The 15,975-nt window shown below is 39.1% G+C and overlaps 1 protein-coding gene across 1 annotated transcript; it reads right to left on the reverse strand.

Annotated features, from left to right (window-relative positions):
* Positions 1-2,127: 2,127 nt before the first annotated feature.
* On the reverse strand, positions 2,128-4,276 carry LOC135712795 (mini-chromosome maintenance complex-binding protein). The gene is made up of 3 exons (XM_065235851.1): positions 2,897-4,276; positions 2,589-2,832; positions 2,128-2,522 (listed from the first exon to the last, which is right to left on the reverse strand). Exons 1-3 carry the CDS (start codon positions 4,090-4,092, stop codon positions 2,157-2,159), a joined length of 1,806 nt encoding a protein of 601 aa, XP_065091923.1. The 5' UTR covers positions 4,093-4,276; the 3' UTR covers positions 2,128-2,156.
* Positions 4,277-15,975: the final 11,699 nt, after the last annotated feature.

The following is a 15,975-nucleotide window of genomic DNA, read 5'->3' on the forward strand; positions in this document are numbered from 1 at the left end:
TTTAAGGGGCAAGATGATTTAGAAAACATCGGGCCTGTTTAAATCGAATTTAAACACGATGTTTCAGAATCCAATAAATGGATGAAACGTGGACATCTCGACCGTACGTTCCGATTTTGGTAATTATATGATTGGTTGGTCGTTGGAAGCATCAAAGCTAGAAAGGTTATGTGATGCTCCACTTTCTTCTGACGGTTGGGGCATGAGCACTAACTCTCGTCCTAGCCTTTTATGACTTATCTATAGCACCATTACTCGCTTTCTGAAAAGAGAAGAAGGAAAGAAAAAGGAGAAGGACAAAGGGAAAAGGATTATGTGAAATCAATGAACATAAACAATATTTTTGATTTGAAATATACAATATAGAAATGCATAACGGCGCGATGGTCACTACCCGAGTCTTGTATCTATTATCAAGTCATTAAAAGTAACAAGGACTAAAATGTGATCCTTTGATTACTGGAAAATCCTTATTCCCTAGTTTGAAGTTGTCACGACTAGGGTTCGGTGGTAGATCTTATACCAGTAACGCACCACAAAAGGGTGATCTCCCAACGTTACTGGTTTGAAAAGATAAAAATTTACAAAATGGAACGAACTCACCAAGTTTAGCCAATTGAACCTGAAGGCTGCTTGACATGTGTTGATGTAGAAGTCCAAATTGTTGACGAAGCTAGACGAAGATCATGAACTAGTCCTTTTTATGGTAGCTACTCAGCGTGCTTCGGAATACCTCTGGAAACTGTTTGCTTGAGTTGATTGGTGAACTGATAGGAACGATGGTGAACGACGTTAACCAAACTGCTTATCGGCACAGACCACAAATGGAACCGATCCATAGTCTCGATTCCAAGAACGTTGAGTTCAGCACTACTCGAGATAAAAATGCGACCAGCCTTGGTAACATTTCCGATGGTGATCTCAGTCTAGAACTCGGCGAAAAGGTTGAGGTTGCCACCAGAAACTGTGAATGCAGATTCTTCCGTCGGTTGAGTGGGTGATTGTCCGATACTGACCCATGTCTCTTCTGAGATGATGGTGATGTCGGACGCTGAGTCGTGTTGAAGTTTTACTGCTGTACCATTCGAAGGCGCCGGTTTGTTGCTGGAATAGTACCCTTCCTTGTGTCTTTTTTACTTGCATCTGGAACAGGTATGCGAAGCGAACGGACATTCACGAACATAGTGCAGCTGTTGAGATTTCGGAAAAATTTCACAGATTTCGGTAAAATAACCTTAGTGTGTTGACTTGTGTTCGTCCATTGATGAAGCCGTTAAGTTGTGAGCCGATTAATAATGGATTGTGTGCCTCTGAGGAGACCTGCTCCAAAACCTGCATGGTTACAACACTTGAAGCGTGTGAGGTCGAAGGCTCTTCGCAAATACAGCCAGTCCCGTAATCCATTCACCAAGCGATTATTTTCGTTAGCAAGTAATCGAATGTACAACCGATTTCTATACAATAAGTACTCAAGACGTACGCAGACCAATCACCGGCGTAATCCTAAGCTATTCTGGTCGTTTGTGAAGACAAAAAGGAAAGAGGATGGGCTACCGGTTGAGATTCATCTAAGCGATAAAAGAGCCAACACCTTTTTAGACAAATGTAATCTCCTGGCAGAGCATTTCAAGAGTGTCACCGCAGAAAAGTCCATGATGACGTCATGCTCGTTTGGCTACACTAACTGACAGCTCCGCTTATCTATGGAATCTATAGTTTCTATAATATCTATAATTAACATTTGAAGTAAGCAAAGTAATAAAAATTGTATAAATATGAAAACGCAAAAAAATGAATAAACAGCTAAACACAGAGATGAAAAAATGATACGGAAAATAATCATAATAAAAAGAAGAATGAAGCCTAGTGAAAAGTGAGAAGTAGAGATTAAACAAGATAAGAAAAATAAATGTATGAAACATATTATGCACCCAAATAATAGAAGTGAAAGAAACAGTATGATTTAAAAACAAAACTTTAAGGAATAATGAATATAGTAATGACAGCTAATGACCCGCCACCATGGCGTGCGGGGTAATGGCAGAGTCCTCTCGAGACAAGCTTTAAAGAAATGATTACAACCTCGAAGCAATTATAAAAAACCAATATTTATTTGAACAGAAAAAAAGCAAAAGACACGCAACATCATGCTAACACTAATTCTTCCGCTTCGCAAACATCTCCATGCGGGTTTTCCGCTCCTGTTCGAGCTGCTTTGCATACTCCCAGCACTCTCGGTCCATCGAGTTTTTGCCCCGGGAAAGCCCCAACAAGCGGGACAACACTAACAACGAATGCAAATCCTCGGCCGAAGCATCGCTCTCCTTGCGCATCTCGATGAAGTCGTTCTGGATAACCTCCGGATCGAAGTTCTTCATGTCAAACTGTTGGATTCGCTGCTGGGTTAGAAACTTCCGCATTTCGGTGAGCTTCGGTTTAATAAAATGTTTCCCGGCCTTTAGGGTTTCTTCAATCATTTTGATTGCGTCCACATCCGGCACCAGCGGGAAATGGAAGTTGGTCTGTGAAAGTTGTGGAGCCACATTTTAGTTTTCTGGATAAGAGCAGCGTTATTACATAAAACTTACCGGAAGCATACTTTTACCCTCGCTCAATACTAATACTGGAACATCAGAATCGAATTCGAGCTGATAGAACTGGAAGTTGTACTTAAGTTTCTGAGTTTTAATCAGGTGAGCAATGCTCTGAACTGCTTCAACTCCGCTGCTCTCCAGCTTACCGGTCTGAAGTTTGGTTTCGTCCAGAAGCAAATGAGTATGGGGTGCTAGTTGCAGTAGTCCGCTAGTCAGTTTGTTCGTGGTGTAATCTTTCCTAGAAACAAATGGCAGGTTTATTAGGTATTTTTCAATCCAACATCGACATCAAATTAACCTACTTTGGCACGAATTGCATCGTGTTCATATTTTCCAACGTCATCGGGAAGTAATGGCTAGCAGGGAGCAACAATTCCATGATTTCGTATAATCCCTTCGTATAATCCGGAAGCACTTCAGCTGGAATGTTGCTCAAGTTGAGGCTGAAATGTCCCAGCGATTCGATCTCATTCCGTATGTAGACCGTCGATATCAGATGACATAACAGATAATCAGCAGCCACTTTATCCTCGAACAAACACTGAGTTAACAGATTCTGGATATCCTTCCAAATGTCCGTATTGAAGTACTGAGATTCGTGAGGAGCTTCCAACAGAGGGTTGACATGCTTTAGCTTCTGAAAACTGATGGCATGTATCCGAGGAATAAGGGAAGGGGGAGGATTAGTGGCCTGGTGTTCGGACATTCCATCATCGGAATCATCCATCTGGTCGGTGCTTCCGTCTAGAGCCGGATCAACCGAAAGGAATCCCACAACATCCACCAGAGTATTCAGGGTACAATCGTCATAATTATAATATAGCTTCACCAAACATGCTTTGCTTGGCCTTTCAGAAATCGGAGAATTTAGCAAATATTCAGCAGATAGAACATTCTGCTTGCTTTCGCTTGAAGAAGCACTCCTTGACGAACTGGCTTGTTGGGCTTTTGAGCATGGTTCAACCGGAAGCATTGGTTTCTTGAATGGATTATCCTTGTCTACAGTTTGATCCGTCTCCATTTCTTCATCGTCCCCATGAGGCCTTTTAACAGAAGATAACTCATCGGACTTGTCTTCAACTTTCGGTTGATACACAAGATTCATCTTTTGCTCACATTCCACAGCCCAGCTGTTGTAGCCCGGAATGGAAATAACAAACATCGATCTTCGCTCACCGTACTGATTAGTCTCGGCTTGGAAATCCACAACTTCTTCGTTCTTGTTCATGACCAAGACATCATGATATTTTCCACCCTGAACCCGAAGAAGCGAGCCGTCGTCCTTCCGCCGTACTTCATACCGTTCCAGGTAGCACTCAGGATCCTGCATGTCCTGAATCATACCTCGGAAACGAACCAAAGCATTGTCGCGGAGATCATGCAACTGAGTACAATTCAGCAGTGGAATTTGAGCCCGCACTTCCGGTTTGCTCAGCTGCTCTGAGCAAGACTTTTCGTTCGCTGCAAAGTACTCCGGTGTCCAGGTGGAGAAATCCATTTTTGTTCACACTTTCAAGAACAGCAAGTACTATAACTTTTTGAAAACTGCAGAAATAACAGCTGCTGCTTAATACGACCACGGATGGAAGCTTGAAGTCTCAATGTTGTGATGTTGCGATTAATTATTATGCTGCCGATGTGAATCCGAGTCCGAAGTAGCGCGCGTTTTCCGATGTCAACACAAAACAAAAGTAATAGCATAAAATAACTGTTATACGCAGTTTTACTTATACGCAGAGCCGCTGTCAGGGATATAGATAGCGTTCAGAATCACAAAGGCTTAACTGTGATGATCGATTCTCGTAATCGATTTTATCTTTGAAACAAAATCCATTAGAAAAAAAAACTATACACGGTAATTGCAAAATACCCAATAATGACTACAAAGTAAGTATTTTCGAGGGAGACTGGGACTACCCATTCAATGAGTAAATATATTACCTATTTATGAGTATTTGCTACTCAAAAATGAATACTTACTACTTGTTTTTGTAGTTGTAATTACTCATAAATGGGTAAACTTTTACTCATTTAATGGGTAGTCCCAGTTTCCCTCGAAAATGCTTACTTTGTAGTCATTATTGGGTATTTTGCGGTTACCGTGTATTGCTGGTTTAAATCTGAGTACTGTGAACTCGATGTGCGGTATTGATCAGTTCACGAAGATTTGCCGCACTCTTCTCTCACCCGTAAGTTTTGACAGTTTTGGGTGGTTTGTTTTGGCTCCCATTCGTTGCTATCTCTTTTACTCAGAAGCAAAATGATAGGGAGCAAAAAGTGAGGTTAGGGACCGTGCACTGATCTATAAAAGGTGAGGAGAAAGGAAACTAGTGGACTCTTTCGTACTCGCGTCTTCTTATGCAGCAACAGACGTGACGTCACGTCTGCTGTTGCATAAGAACACCGTCAGAATGAAAGAGTTCACTAGTTTCCTTCAAGGTTGCAAAGACTCATTTCAGCTAAAACAATGTTTTTCTAAATTATGAAATACTTAGATGCCATGATCAAATTTTGAATTGGTAGGATACAAGAAGAGGTTGCAAAGAATGTGTTTGCCATACTAAACCTGTTTATTTCATTTCATGAGAGTTACAATCAGCGATTTTTCACAAACTCACTCACTCACTCACTCACTCACTCAGCGATCAGCAAATCGCTGATTGTGACTCATAGAAAGCAAAATTTACAGGTTTTATGTTTCCAACGCATACTTTGTAACCTCTTCTTGTAAGTTACAAGTAAAACATGCCACCATACCATCTTTTGGTTTTATTATTCCGAAAAACATTATTTTAGATGAAATGAGTCTTTGCAACCTTGGTTTCCTTTCTCCTCACCTCTTTTACCGCACATCGCTGTGAACTAACTCAAAATGCTTGTCATCTGGGAGCCGAGTCAAACCGTCAATCGCGAGCGAAACATTCAAAAGAGCTCAAAAGTCATGTGGGTAGTTACTGTTTGAACCACAAAAGTAAAGGTATTGCCACCTACTGAAAACAAATGAAGAATAGAAAAAAAAAGAAAATTAACTGTCGAAACATCAACCTTAGTAGGCAGATAATGTAAATCATTGAACGTGATGCTCGAATAAGTGTTTTATTTGATATTAATAATAATGTCAAAACTGCCAAGAATTTAATCAAACTTTATAAGAGTCATGTGAGCTTTGTGGGCAGGTGCACTCGCAACACCAATTATACGTTATTTGAGGAGCAGAGAAGGAGGAGCCAAGAGTTCATTTGACAGCTTGAAATTCTAGTACTACACTATGTTTGTTTTGATTCGCTATGAAAGTTTGACAGATAAAATGAGGGGTTCGTGGATTTTCCTACACGAAACGAAAATCAATTATTTTATCCATGTGTTTAACGGCGCCGGTGGTGTAGTGGTGTAATGTTTTCCCTGAAATTCCAATATAGTTCAAGCATAACTATTCAAATCGACGTATCTGATTTTGTAAACAATCACTTCAATCGACGATTTGTGGCAACTGCAAGCTCACTCACAGAAACTAACAACACTAGCTAGTAGGGGAAATATTCCCCTGCCTGACAAATGTCTACGGTCCATACAAATTCCCAAAAAAAAAATGAATGGACGATTGTCTATGAGGGGGGAGGGGGTTTCTAAAACCTCTAAAAATCGGTCTACGTTGTTTATGAACAGCCCCTTCGAGGTTCAATTGGGATTTTTTTTTTCGTAGCTGCTAGTTGACCGAGGATCCAACGTTTATGCAAGGGGGATAACTCAATTTTTGATATACATTATGTGGCATTACGTGGGCCCTGATGTGCACACTTAATCTAGCTCGGTAAAATCTCCAACAGCCGATTACCTCGGCATTTACTTTTGCTGATATCTCTGAAAAATATCTGTTTGTTAGCTGATATCTCAGCAAAATGTTATTTGTTAGCTGAGTCTCGGCAATTGTTTTACTGAATCTCAGCAAAATAAATTGCAGAACTACTCGGCTGTTGGAATCTCGGCGAAAAATTTTAAGAGTGTGGATCTCTGAAGCTTAGAACAATTTTTTTAAATAAATAATAAGGGCGTCTATGTGATGTTTTGCTGTACCTGTTGTGGACATCTAGTGCATCCTGTTCCCTTAACTTGTTGAGGACACCCTGTCTTGCCTCAAAAGTTACCCTTTTTGAAGTACTAGTCTTCACAACATAAAGGGCACCAGTACGGAGCATGAGATTTGATCAAATTATTCGCAGTTCTACTTGTCCAACGCCCCCGGCTGGGTGAGGGATAGAGGATGACACACACACACACACAACCTACGCCGAGATGCTTTTCACTTTCATTCATTTGGTAGGTACAATTAGGTTTCTCACTGTATTCCATTTCATAATCACAATCTACATTCTCGTTCGGCTCTCGCAATGTTGGAACAGCTGTTGAACCAACAATCAATACGAAACTAACGATTTTAAATTGGCTCACCACTTTAGTAGCCTATTGGTCCCAAGCAAACGATTAACGTACCCTATTCTAGTTGAAATTCTATTACTACACTATGTTTGTTTTGATTCGCTATGAAAGTTTGACAGATAACATCAGGGGTGTGTGGATTCATGCAGAACATGCAGGGGTGAGTGAAATAGCTTGGGACTGCTTGGGACCGTTGTTCTGGTACTGAGTGAGCCAAAAATAATAATGATTTTCTTCGGGACCCAGTGGTCTTAGAGTTACCTCTATGGTTGAACCATCCACATTTTTTTCCCAGTTGGGAAATGAACCTAGAATATCATTACGTGCACATTGAGGATTTTGTAATCTATGTTCAAACTTACGCTGCAAACTCTTGAACTTCCTTTAACTTCAAAAAACTCAACATCGTCTTCATTTTTTACGCAAAACCGAATCCAAGCTAAACGAATTGTTTTATCTTTCGGAAACCGGAAAAACTTTAAAGTTGGATTTGACATTGAGTTTCTACCACAGCGTATTGCCTTGCACTTCATCTTCAATCAGAGCACAATAAACACAATTTACAGTATCGATCACTTCAAAGCACGCAGTTCATTCCACTTCCGTTTCGCAAATAAAATCTTCAAATATCATCAATATCATTCAGGTCAATGTTGATTTCGGCATCACTGCCAGCCAGATTGCTGCGTTCCCTCTGTCTTCATTTTTCTACGATTGCTGCTGTCAAATCGTCCAATCAGTAACTGGCTCGGATTTGACAGAAAATTGGCTCGAAATCGCTACCCGATTGTCGGGTCCCGTCCCAGATCATTAGCACTTAATTATATCGATAAAAAAAATCAAACGATGAGCGAAAGTACATTCTTCTTCAAGCACGGCCTTCTTCTGATAAATGTTGTCTATTAAAGGTTTCTAACAGGTTTTACCGGTAGCACGAAAATGAAAATGATGTCAGCGACACAGTTGTAGGACATTGGTTTGCCTTTTCAGAAAAAATATAAACACTGAAAAATTTAAAAAAAAATGTTGAAAACTACAATTGGGGTTGACGGCGACTCTGTAGCTCTGTACTCCTATGAGAAAATCCATAAGCAAACGTCAGACTGTGCGTGAAACATGGCGGACTTTGTACTATCCTTTCACTCCACCGAAAATTCCCAAAAGAAACTGTCTATATTTGCTGGAAGAGCAAATTTTTCGACGGTGCCGTCAACGCCAATAACTACATTAAATTTGAAAAATCTAGATAGAGCTGGAATTAGGGCGTAACAGCTTTTGTAAACAATGACTTCTCTCGATGATTTCTAGAAAGCAAAGGCTCGCCCACTCAAATCAACGTCACCATCGGGTAGAGGAAGACTTCCCCTTCCCGTTGGTTATGTTGGTTGGCGTGAGCGTGCCTTGAGTTTCGAGAAATCATCGAGAGAAGTCATTGTTTACAAAAGCTGTTACGCCCTAATTCCAGCTCTATCAAGAAATGTACCTTTTTTACATTTTTCAAATTTAAAAACAAATGTTTATTAGGTAGCTTACCAAAAATGCTAACTTTTCTAATATTGCCCAACATCGTAGAAATTCAACTTTTAGTACAAATTTTGTTCAATTTTCCACAAATAATTTGTATTATTTTGCATGCGAAAAACAAATTTTTAGTTCAGAAATTCATTTCCAATGCACAAATCACATAAATATTGCGTGAAAATGAAAGATCACAAATTTTACATAAACTTGATTTGGGTTAATTTTGAAGTGTCTATTGTGTCCTATGAAATGAACAGTATAAAAATCTTTAAAATGTGCTTTTTTGCTAGTGAGTTTTAATGCACCCGATGTGGTGTGGTGAAATGACCTTACATGATCTTATTCATAATTCTGAGACTTTACCCATTAACGCCCAGTGATCCATTTAAATATCAGCATTTTTTTCTGTCAGGTTACTCCTGGAAAAATCGCGCATTGTCTGGAGGCCAAAAACGACTTGGGCGTTAACGGGTTAATGTGTAAAAATGCTAGTTGAAGAACTGAACTAGCAATGATGCCCGTCAAATTCATGGTTGTAGAAATGAAAAGCTTTAGAAACATTTCGTTAGGCCATTTTACTCCACTGGCGTTTTGGACTGACTAGCCCCTACAATTACAGAACGCTTATTACACTAATTTTGTTAGGTGTCAGGACAAAGAAGGTGTCAGATCGTTTGACCCATTACCGTTTGACCAATTTGCTGTTCTGAAATTTGGAAGATAATGGTGGTGTAAAACATTTTACCGGGTTCTGGAGCTCGAATGACGCAAAATTCAATTTTTACTTATCAAAATGTGCATATGGAAGGTAGCTATCTTTAGCGAATATCCTTGTACAATGTTTTGTACAAATTTGCTAAAGACACCATCGCATTTAAATTGGCATGAGATGATGTTTCATCTCGCTGCTATTAATAAAAAAAAACTAATTTATTCGGCTATGGTGAGAACTAACCCAAATAATTGCATATAAAACATCATTTTACTAATTTTCAGGTATGTATATAGGAGATTTTTTTCATCATTTTTTTTTTCAACGGGCCAAACCCAAGATTTGTGCCATTTAGTGATAAAACCACTCTTTGAAAATTTCAGCTCATTCGGATGTATTTGATCCATGAGTTGATCGGGTGGGGTAGCTACTTCTCTGGCATCGGTAACATTGGTACTCAGTTCGGAAAGCAAGATCGACGGAAAACAACCAAGGGAAAAAAATATGCATATAGAATTTGATGCACTATACCGCCGAAACCTTTACAGACGCTCTGGAAAAGGCGAGAAAATGTTGTTCAATACATAATACAGCAATATGAAAAAAATACATGCAAAGGTAGCAAGTTTAATTAGGAGCTACACCGCTGGCGGCACTTCACTTACTTACTTACGCATATGACTTATGACGGGCACTATATATCTCGTGATCAATGGACCAACCCGTAAACAAAAATGAACAATAGAGATACAACAGAATTTATTGAATTTACAATAAATCATTTTGTCAACAGTGCTAAAATAAGCATAGAGTTTATTGTTTCCACAATAGAATCTATGGTAAATGGGGAAATATACAATAATGGATTATCTTAACCGTCCACAAAAATACTTTTTGCCGATCAAACTTGAGCCATTTTCGATTAATTTGATTGTTTCTCTATTTTTGAAAATCCACACTATATCTTGTAACAAGGAAAAAATGAGTAAGTTAGTGTTCATCTATGTGATTCCTAATCTTCTATTCGTTGTTCCCTAGTTTGAAGTGGTTCAGACTAGGGTTCTGATTCATGGTTAATATCGGTGTCATTCCTTAATTTTGTTGCTAAGGAATCCAATTTTGACCGACAAAGGGGCGCGCCTTTGGAGGGTGTTCCGTTTGGATGTCATCTATAGTAGAACCACTCCATTTTCGGGTTTTTATCCGTTTTTAAAAGAGAGGTGGTTGTGCGTAATATGACGGAAATCAGATCAACAACGCTATAGACCTCGAAAACTTAATGTATTCTGTAAAATGTTCAAGGGGTCATGCAATAATAAATTAGCACTGTTTTAGATTAATCAACAACAACAAAAGAGGCTTGAAAGATGGCATCGAATATTTGAGCGGTCTTTATGTGACTTATTCTTACCTATGTAGGATACTACTGAGATTCCCACTGTGCTATGCATCTTCCCATGCAATTAATTATCCAATACCAGCAAGAACATTTCCATTCCAATCACAGTAAAATAGCCAGCACAACCATCGATGCTATTTCCGAAACATACCATTTAACACGCAACTAAGAGACAGCCAGGCATGTGCGGTATGAACGTAGCAATATAGAAACCCCACGCATGTTTTGCTGACTCAAATTGCATACCGGGGTGGTCTTGCGCCACAGGCCCAAAAAACAGCATAAGCAAATTTAATCAAAACAAATGCATCGATGCAAGGGCAAAAACCCAAATATCAATATTTGTCAGCATTATGTCCCAGGCGTCTTTTTCGTTCTCTTTTTAACTCATTAGAAGATAGGAAAATTGAATGTTAATTGTTGTAAACCGAAGACTATAAGAGCCAAAGAAATTTGTAGAATAAAACAGTCTTTTTCCAACCAGGGACTCAACTTTCCTCAAAGCGATTTTCGGCTGTAACCAGTCGTAAAAGACCGCTGACTGAAGAACTCCTTTTTTTTAACTCTTTATTTGTTCCAAATTCAAAATAAATTACATTTCATTTTAACCTAGGTGCTCCAGTTACTGCAGTAACGTACCAGCCTTAATTGTTATGATATAAAGGGTGATACAGTCAAAATTTGGTCAAGGGAAAACGCGTGTAAATCGGTGAAATCGTTTATTTAAAAAATCAAATTAAATTTCTTTTTCAAGTTCAATTAGTATAAAATTCAGGAAAAATATTCATTTAGGCTTCCGCTTTTCCAAATCCGAATTGCCGGGCCTTACGCTTGACCCCTGCCATCAGATTTTGTACAGCCACCTTGTCCACCTTCTTCGCCGCAGAAAGCCAGTTTGCCTTGAACTGCTGCTCAACCTTAGCAGTTTTTTTGGTCTTCTTTAGGTTCCGCTTGACAATAGCCCAGTATTTCTCAATTGGGCGGAGCTCTGGCGTGTTGGGAGGGTTCTTGTCCTTGGGAACCACCTGCACGTTGTTGGCGGCGTACCACTCCATGGCCTTTTTACCGTAATGGCAAGATGCCAAATCCGGCCAAAACAGTACGGAACAACCGGGTTTCTTCAGGAAAGGCAGCAGACGTTTATTCAAACACTCTTTCACGTAAATTTCTTGGTTGACAGTCCCGGAAGCTATGAAAATGCTGCTTTTCAAGCCACAGGTACAGATGGCTTGCCAAACCAGATATTTCTTTGCGAACTTTGCAAGTTTCATGTGCTTGAAAACATCTGCTACCTTTCCCCTTCTTTTTGCCGTATAAAACTCCTGTCCCGGAAGCTGCTTGTAGTCGGCTTTGACGTAGGTTTCGTCGTCCATTACCACGCAGTCAAACTTCGTCAGCATCGTCGTGTACAGCCTCCGGGATCGCGCTTTGGCCGTCGTATTTTGTTTATCATCGCGATTTGGAGTCACTACCTTCTTGTAAGTCGATAGTCCGACTCTTTTTTTGGCTCGATGCACGGTTGTAGACGATACACCCAGCTTATTTGCGGCATCTCGGAGAGAGAGGTTAGGGTTTCGCTTGAAACTACCGGCAACTCTCTTTGTCGTCTCAGCGGCTTCCGGTTTTCGATTTCCCCCCGATCCAGACTTCCTGGCTGTCGACAAACGTTCCCCAAACACTTTAATTACATTTGTAACGGTTGATTTGGCAACTTTTAGCGATTTTGCCAACTTTGCGTGCGAGTAGCTCGGATACGCTGCTCTTCTTGCTTGGACGGCATTTTGACAACTGAAGAGTGAATTCCAAAATCAAAATAGGAGCAACATTCTACACACACACACCTTCAAAATGAGGGGTGTTCAGGTTTTTTAAATGCAAAATTGAAAGAAATACGTCAAGTTGATATTGACCAAATTTTGACCGTATCACCCTTTATATCTAAGTGTTTTTACATTGTTCATGTCTTGACAATTCAGTATTTTAAACAGATTTTTTCACCTACATGTCAGTATAACAATTGATATCTTAAAACTAAAAACTAAAACTAAATCTTATCTAAGTATAAAGGTAATTAATCGTTGCAATTGAGGATTGCAACGATTTTTGCCTGAAATTATTAATTATTTTGTTGGACATTTGTTCTAAAGTCTCAACATTCGAAATTCTATGTACCTCGGTAGTATTTTACCAGGGAGGCAACTTCAAAATCATTTTCAGACCTTTGTTCTGAATCCTTTGAAGTGCTTTCTTCCTGGTAGTGCAACAACAAGACCATATTGGCACAGCGTAAAGCATTCTTCTTCTTCTTCTTCGCATTTCAAGCTTATTGCTTTTCGCATATTAGCTTATTGCGTGCTCTCAACTTAGTGTTCTAGATGCACTTCCACAGTTATTAATTGAGAGCTTCCGATGTCAGTACCAATGCATGAATTTGTATATTGTGTGACAAGTACAATGATACACTATGCCCAGGGAAGTCGAGAAAATTTCCAACCCGAAAGATTCCCTCGACCGGACCGGGAATCGAACCCGCCGCCTCCGGCTTGATAATACCGTGCCTTTACCGACTAGGCTATCTGAGGCCCCATGGCAGCGTAAAGCATGGCCGGTCTAAAAACTTGTTTAAATATTAGAAGTTTATTCGTCAGGCAAAGTTTGGATTTCACGTTTATAAGAGGATACAAACATTTTATATATTTGTTACATTTGGCTTGAATGCCCTCAATGTGATCTTTAAAAGTTAGTTTTTGGTCAAGTATTAATCCAAGATATTTCACTTGGTTTGACCAGGAAATAGGAACTCCGTTCATAGTGACTATGTGACTACTACTAGGTTTCAAAAAGGAAGCTCTAGGCTTATGTGGAAATATTATAAGTTGAGTTTTGGAAGCGTTGGGAGAAATCTTCCATTTTTGTAAATAATAAGAGAAAATATCTAAACTTTTCTGCAGTCTGCTGCAAATAACACGAAGACTTCTCGCGTAACATTTGAAAAGGGCCTATGTCCAAAATGTAAACAATCCAGAAAATGAATTGTAAATTTTTCCGCCAGTATTTAATTTCTATATAAATAAATTGAAGTATTTTAGGCATTTATATTGTTCACAATAACAATAGTAACTATATCTCAGTACACAACATCCAAAACATGCGAAACGTTTTCAAAAATACATGAAAATCGATAAAAATTTAATATCACAGTAATAAGCCTTTTTGTGAATCTTTAAATGGTTAGGCCCTTTTTGTTAAGCCGTTGTGCTTGTCATCATAAATTGTAGGCCCTTTGCTAAGCCTTTTCTTAACGTCAAATAAATCATCGGCCCTGCCTCAAGCAGTAGGGCCTAGCTTTGATTTGAAATTTTTCAATCATCGGCTCATCTGCAAAAATTGAGTTCGTATTGATGTGAAGCATCATTCTATTCAAAATTATCTTTTCAAAAAGTTTACTTATTGAAGAAAGCAAACTTATTGGGCGGTAGCTAGAAGCTTCAGCTGGATTTTTATCCGGCTTCAAAATTGGAACAACTTTTGCATGTCTAATTTAGAAACATTATTTTCAAAAGTTTTGTTCCTTAGGGCAGAGAATCGCTTTTTAATTTGTTTTTGCAAATCCCGCCAGATAACTTTCATGGCAGGATCGCGTGTTCTTTGAAATTGTCTCCTACGGACATTTTTAAGACGGATCAAGAGCTGAAGATCATCGTCTATTATAATTGAATCGAATTTAACCTCGCATTTTGGTACTGAGGCAGCTCTTGCTTCAACTATAGAAGTAGTCAGAGATTCAAGAGCATAATTAATTTCATCTTTGGTTTGCAAAGGAATGTTTGGATCGAAGTTATATTCCATAAATGTTCGATACTGCTCCCAATCAGCTCTATGGTAATTGAAAGTAGAGCTGTTGGGATTACAAATTATTTCTTGGGATATTTCAAAAGTTACTGGAAGGTGATCAGAACCGAAGTCAGCATGGGTAACCAGTTGGCTACAAAGTTGACATGAATCAGTTAAGACCAAATCAATAGTGGAGGGATTTCTTGCAGAAGAAAAGCATGTTGGGCTGTTTGGATATTGAATAGTGTAATAACCTGCAGAACAATCATCAAACAGAATATTACCGTTGGAATTGTTTTGAGCATTATTCCATGAGCGGTGTTTTGCATTAAAATCACCAATAATGAAGAATTTAGACCTATGACGGGTAAGTTTCTGGAGGTCACCCTTGAGAAAATTCTTTTGCTGGCCTACGCATTGAAATGGCAAATAGGCAGCTATAAACGTAAGTTGCCCAAATTTTGTTTCTACAGAAACTCCCAAAGTTTCAAAAACTTTGGTTTCAAATGAAGAAAGAATTTTATGTTTGATTCGTCTATGAACAATGACGGCAACGCCCCCACAGGGTTCATCAAGACGATCATTTCTATAAATCAAGTAATTTGCGTCCTTCTTAACCTTATGGTCAGGTTTAAGGAACGTTTCAGTTATAACGGCAATATGCACGTTATGAACTATCAAAAAGTTAAATAGCTCGTCTTCATTATCTTTAAAAAATCGAGCATTCCAATTTACAATATTTAATGCTTTAAAATCCATTACTGAATTTTAAAGTCATGACAATATTATTTGCAAATTTTACTCCAGTTTGAATAGCATCAAACATGGAGTTAGATTTAAGCATATCAGAAATCATGTCAATTAATGATTTCTGTAAAAATTCCATTTTAGGGGCAGTAATGCTTCCTAAGTCAAAATTGTCAAAATTTCCGTTAGAGTTTCTTTGGTTAGTATTTTGATTTCTACCCGCTGCAATAGCAGCATAGGTAGCTCCATTAACTCGCTGAACATTGTTAGCAGCGAGAGGAATAGGTACAGATGAAAAATGTGAAGCAGGGGTGATATTTGTACCTACGGGTACGAATGTAGAATTTGTTCCTCGCTGACCGTTGTTAACAGCAGAGGATTTTGTACCTGTCCGGAAACGTGGAGCGTTCCCTACCTGTCGCTTAGAACGAGATTGTAGGATCACTTTGCGAGTCTTACATTCCCAAAAATTGGATTTGTGGTTTTCACCACAATTTGAACATTTAAATTTCTTAGGATCTTCCTTCACAGGACAGTCGTCCTTTCCGTGCGAGGAATCACCCCAATACATGCATTTAGGTGGCATGTAGCAATTTTTAGTTCCGTCACCCCATCCCTGGCACTTACGGCACTGGGTGACGTTTTGGAAATTTCCTCCAGTCTTCCTGAAGTGTTCCCACTTCACTCGGACATGGAGCATAAGGCTAGCTTTTTCTAAGGCCTTAAGGTTG

The sequence above is a fragment of the Ochlerotatus camptorhynchus genome, unplaced genomic scaffold, assembly GCF_037179485.1.
Source record: "Ochlerotatus camptorhynchus isolate MF236.1 unplaced genomic scaffold, CSIRO-AGI_Acam_v1.1 ptg000503l, whole genome shotgun sequence".
Taxonomy (NCBI): Eukaryota; Metazoa; Arthropoda; class Insecta; order Diptera; family Culicidae; genus Ochlerotatus; species Ochlerotatus camptorhynchus.

What these genes read in the sequence shown, in the direction of transcription:
- LOC135712795 (XM_065235851.1), bottom strand. Translation starts at nt 4,092, where the DNA reads ATGGATTTCTCCACCTGGACACCGGAGTACTTTGCAGCGAACGAAAAG. An exon ending in ACGATGCAATTCGTGCCAAA is followed by an intron (nt 2,833 to 2,896) that starts GTAGGTTAATTT and finishes ATTTGTTTCTAG; the next exon opens with GAAAGATTACACCACGAACA. An exon ending in AGGGTAAAAGTATGCTTCCG is followed by an intron (nt 2,523 to 2,588) that starts GTAAGTTTTATG and finishes CAACTTTCACAG; the next exon opens with ACCAACTTCCATTTCCCGCT.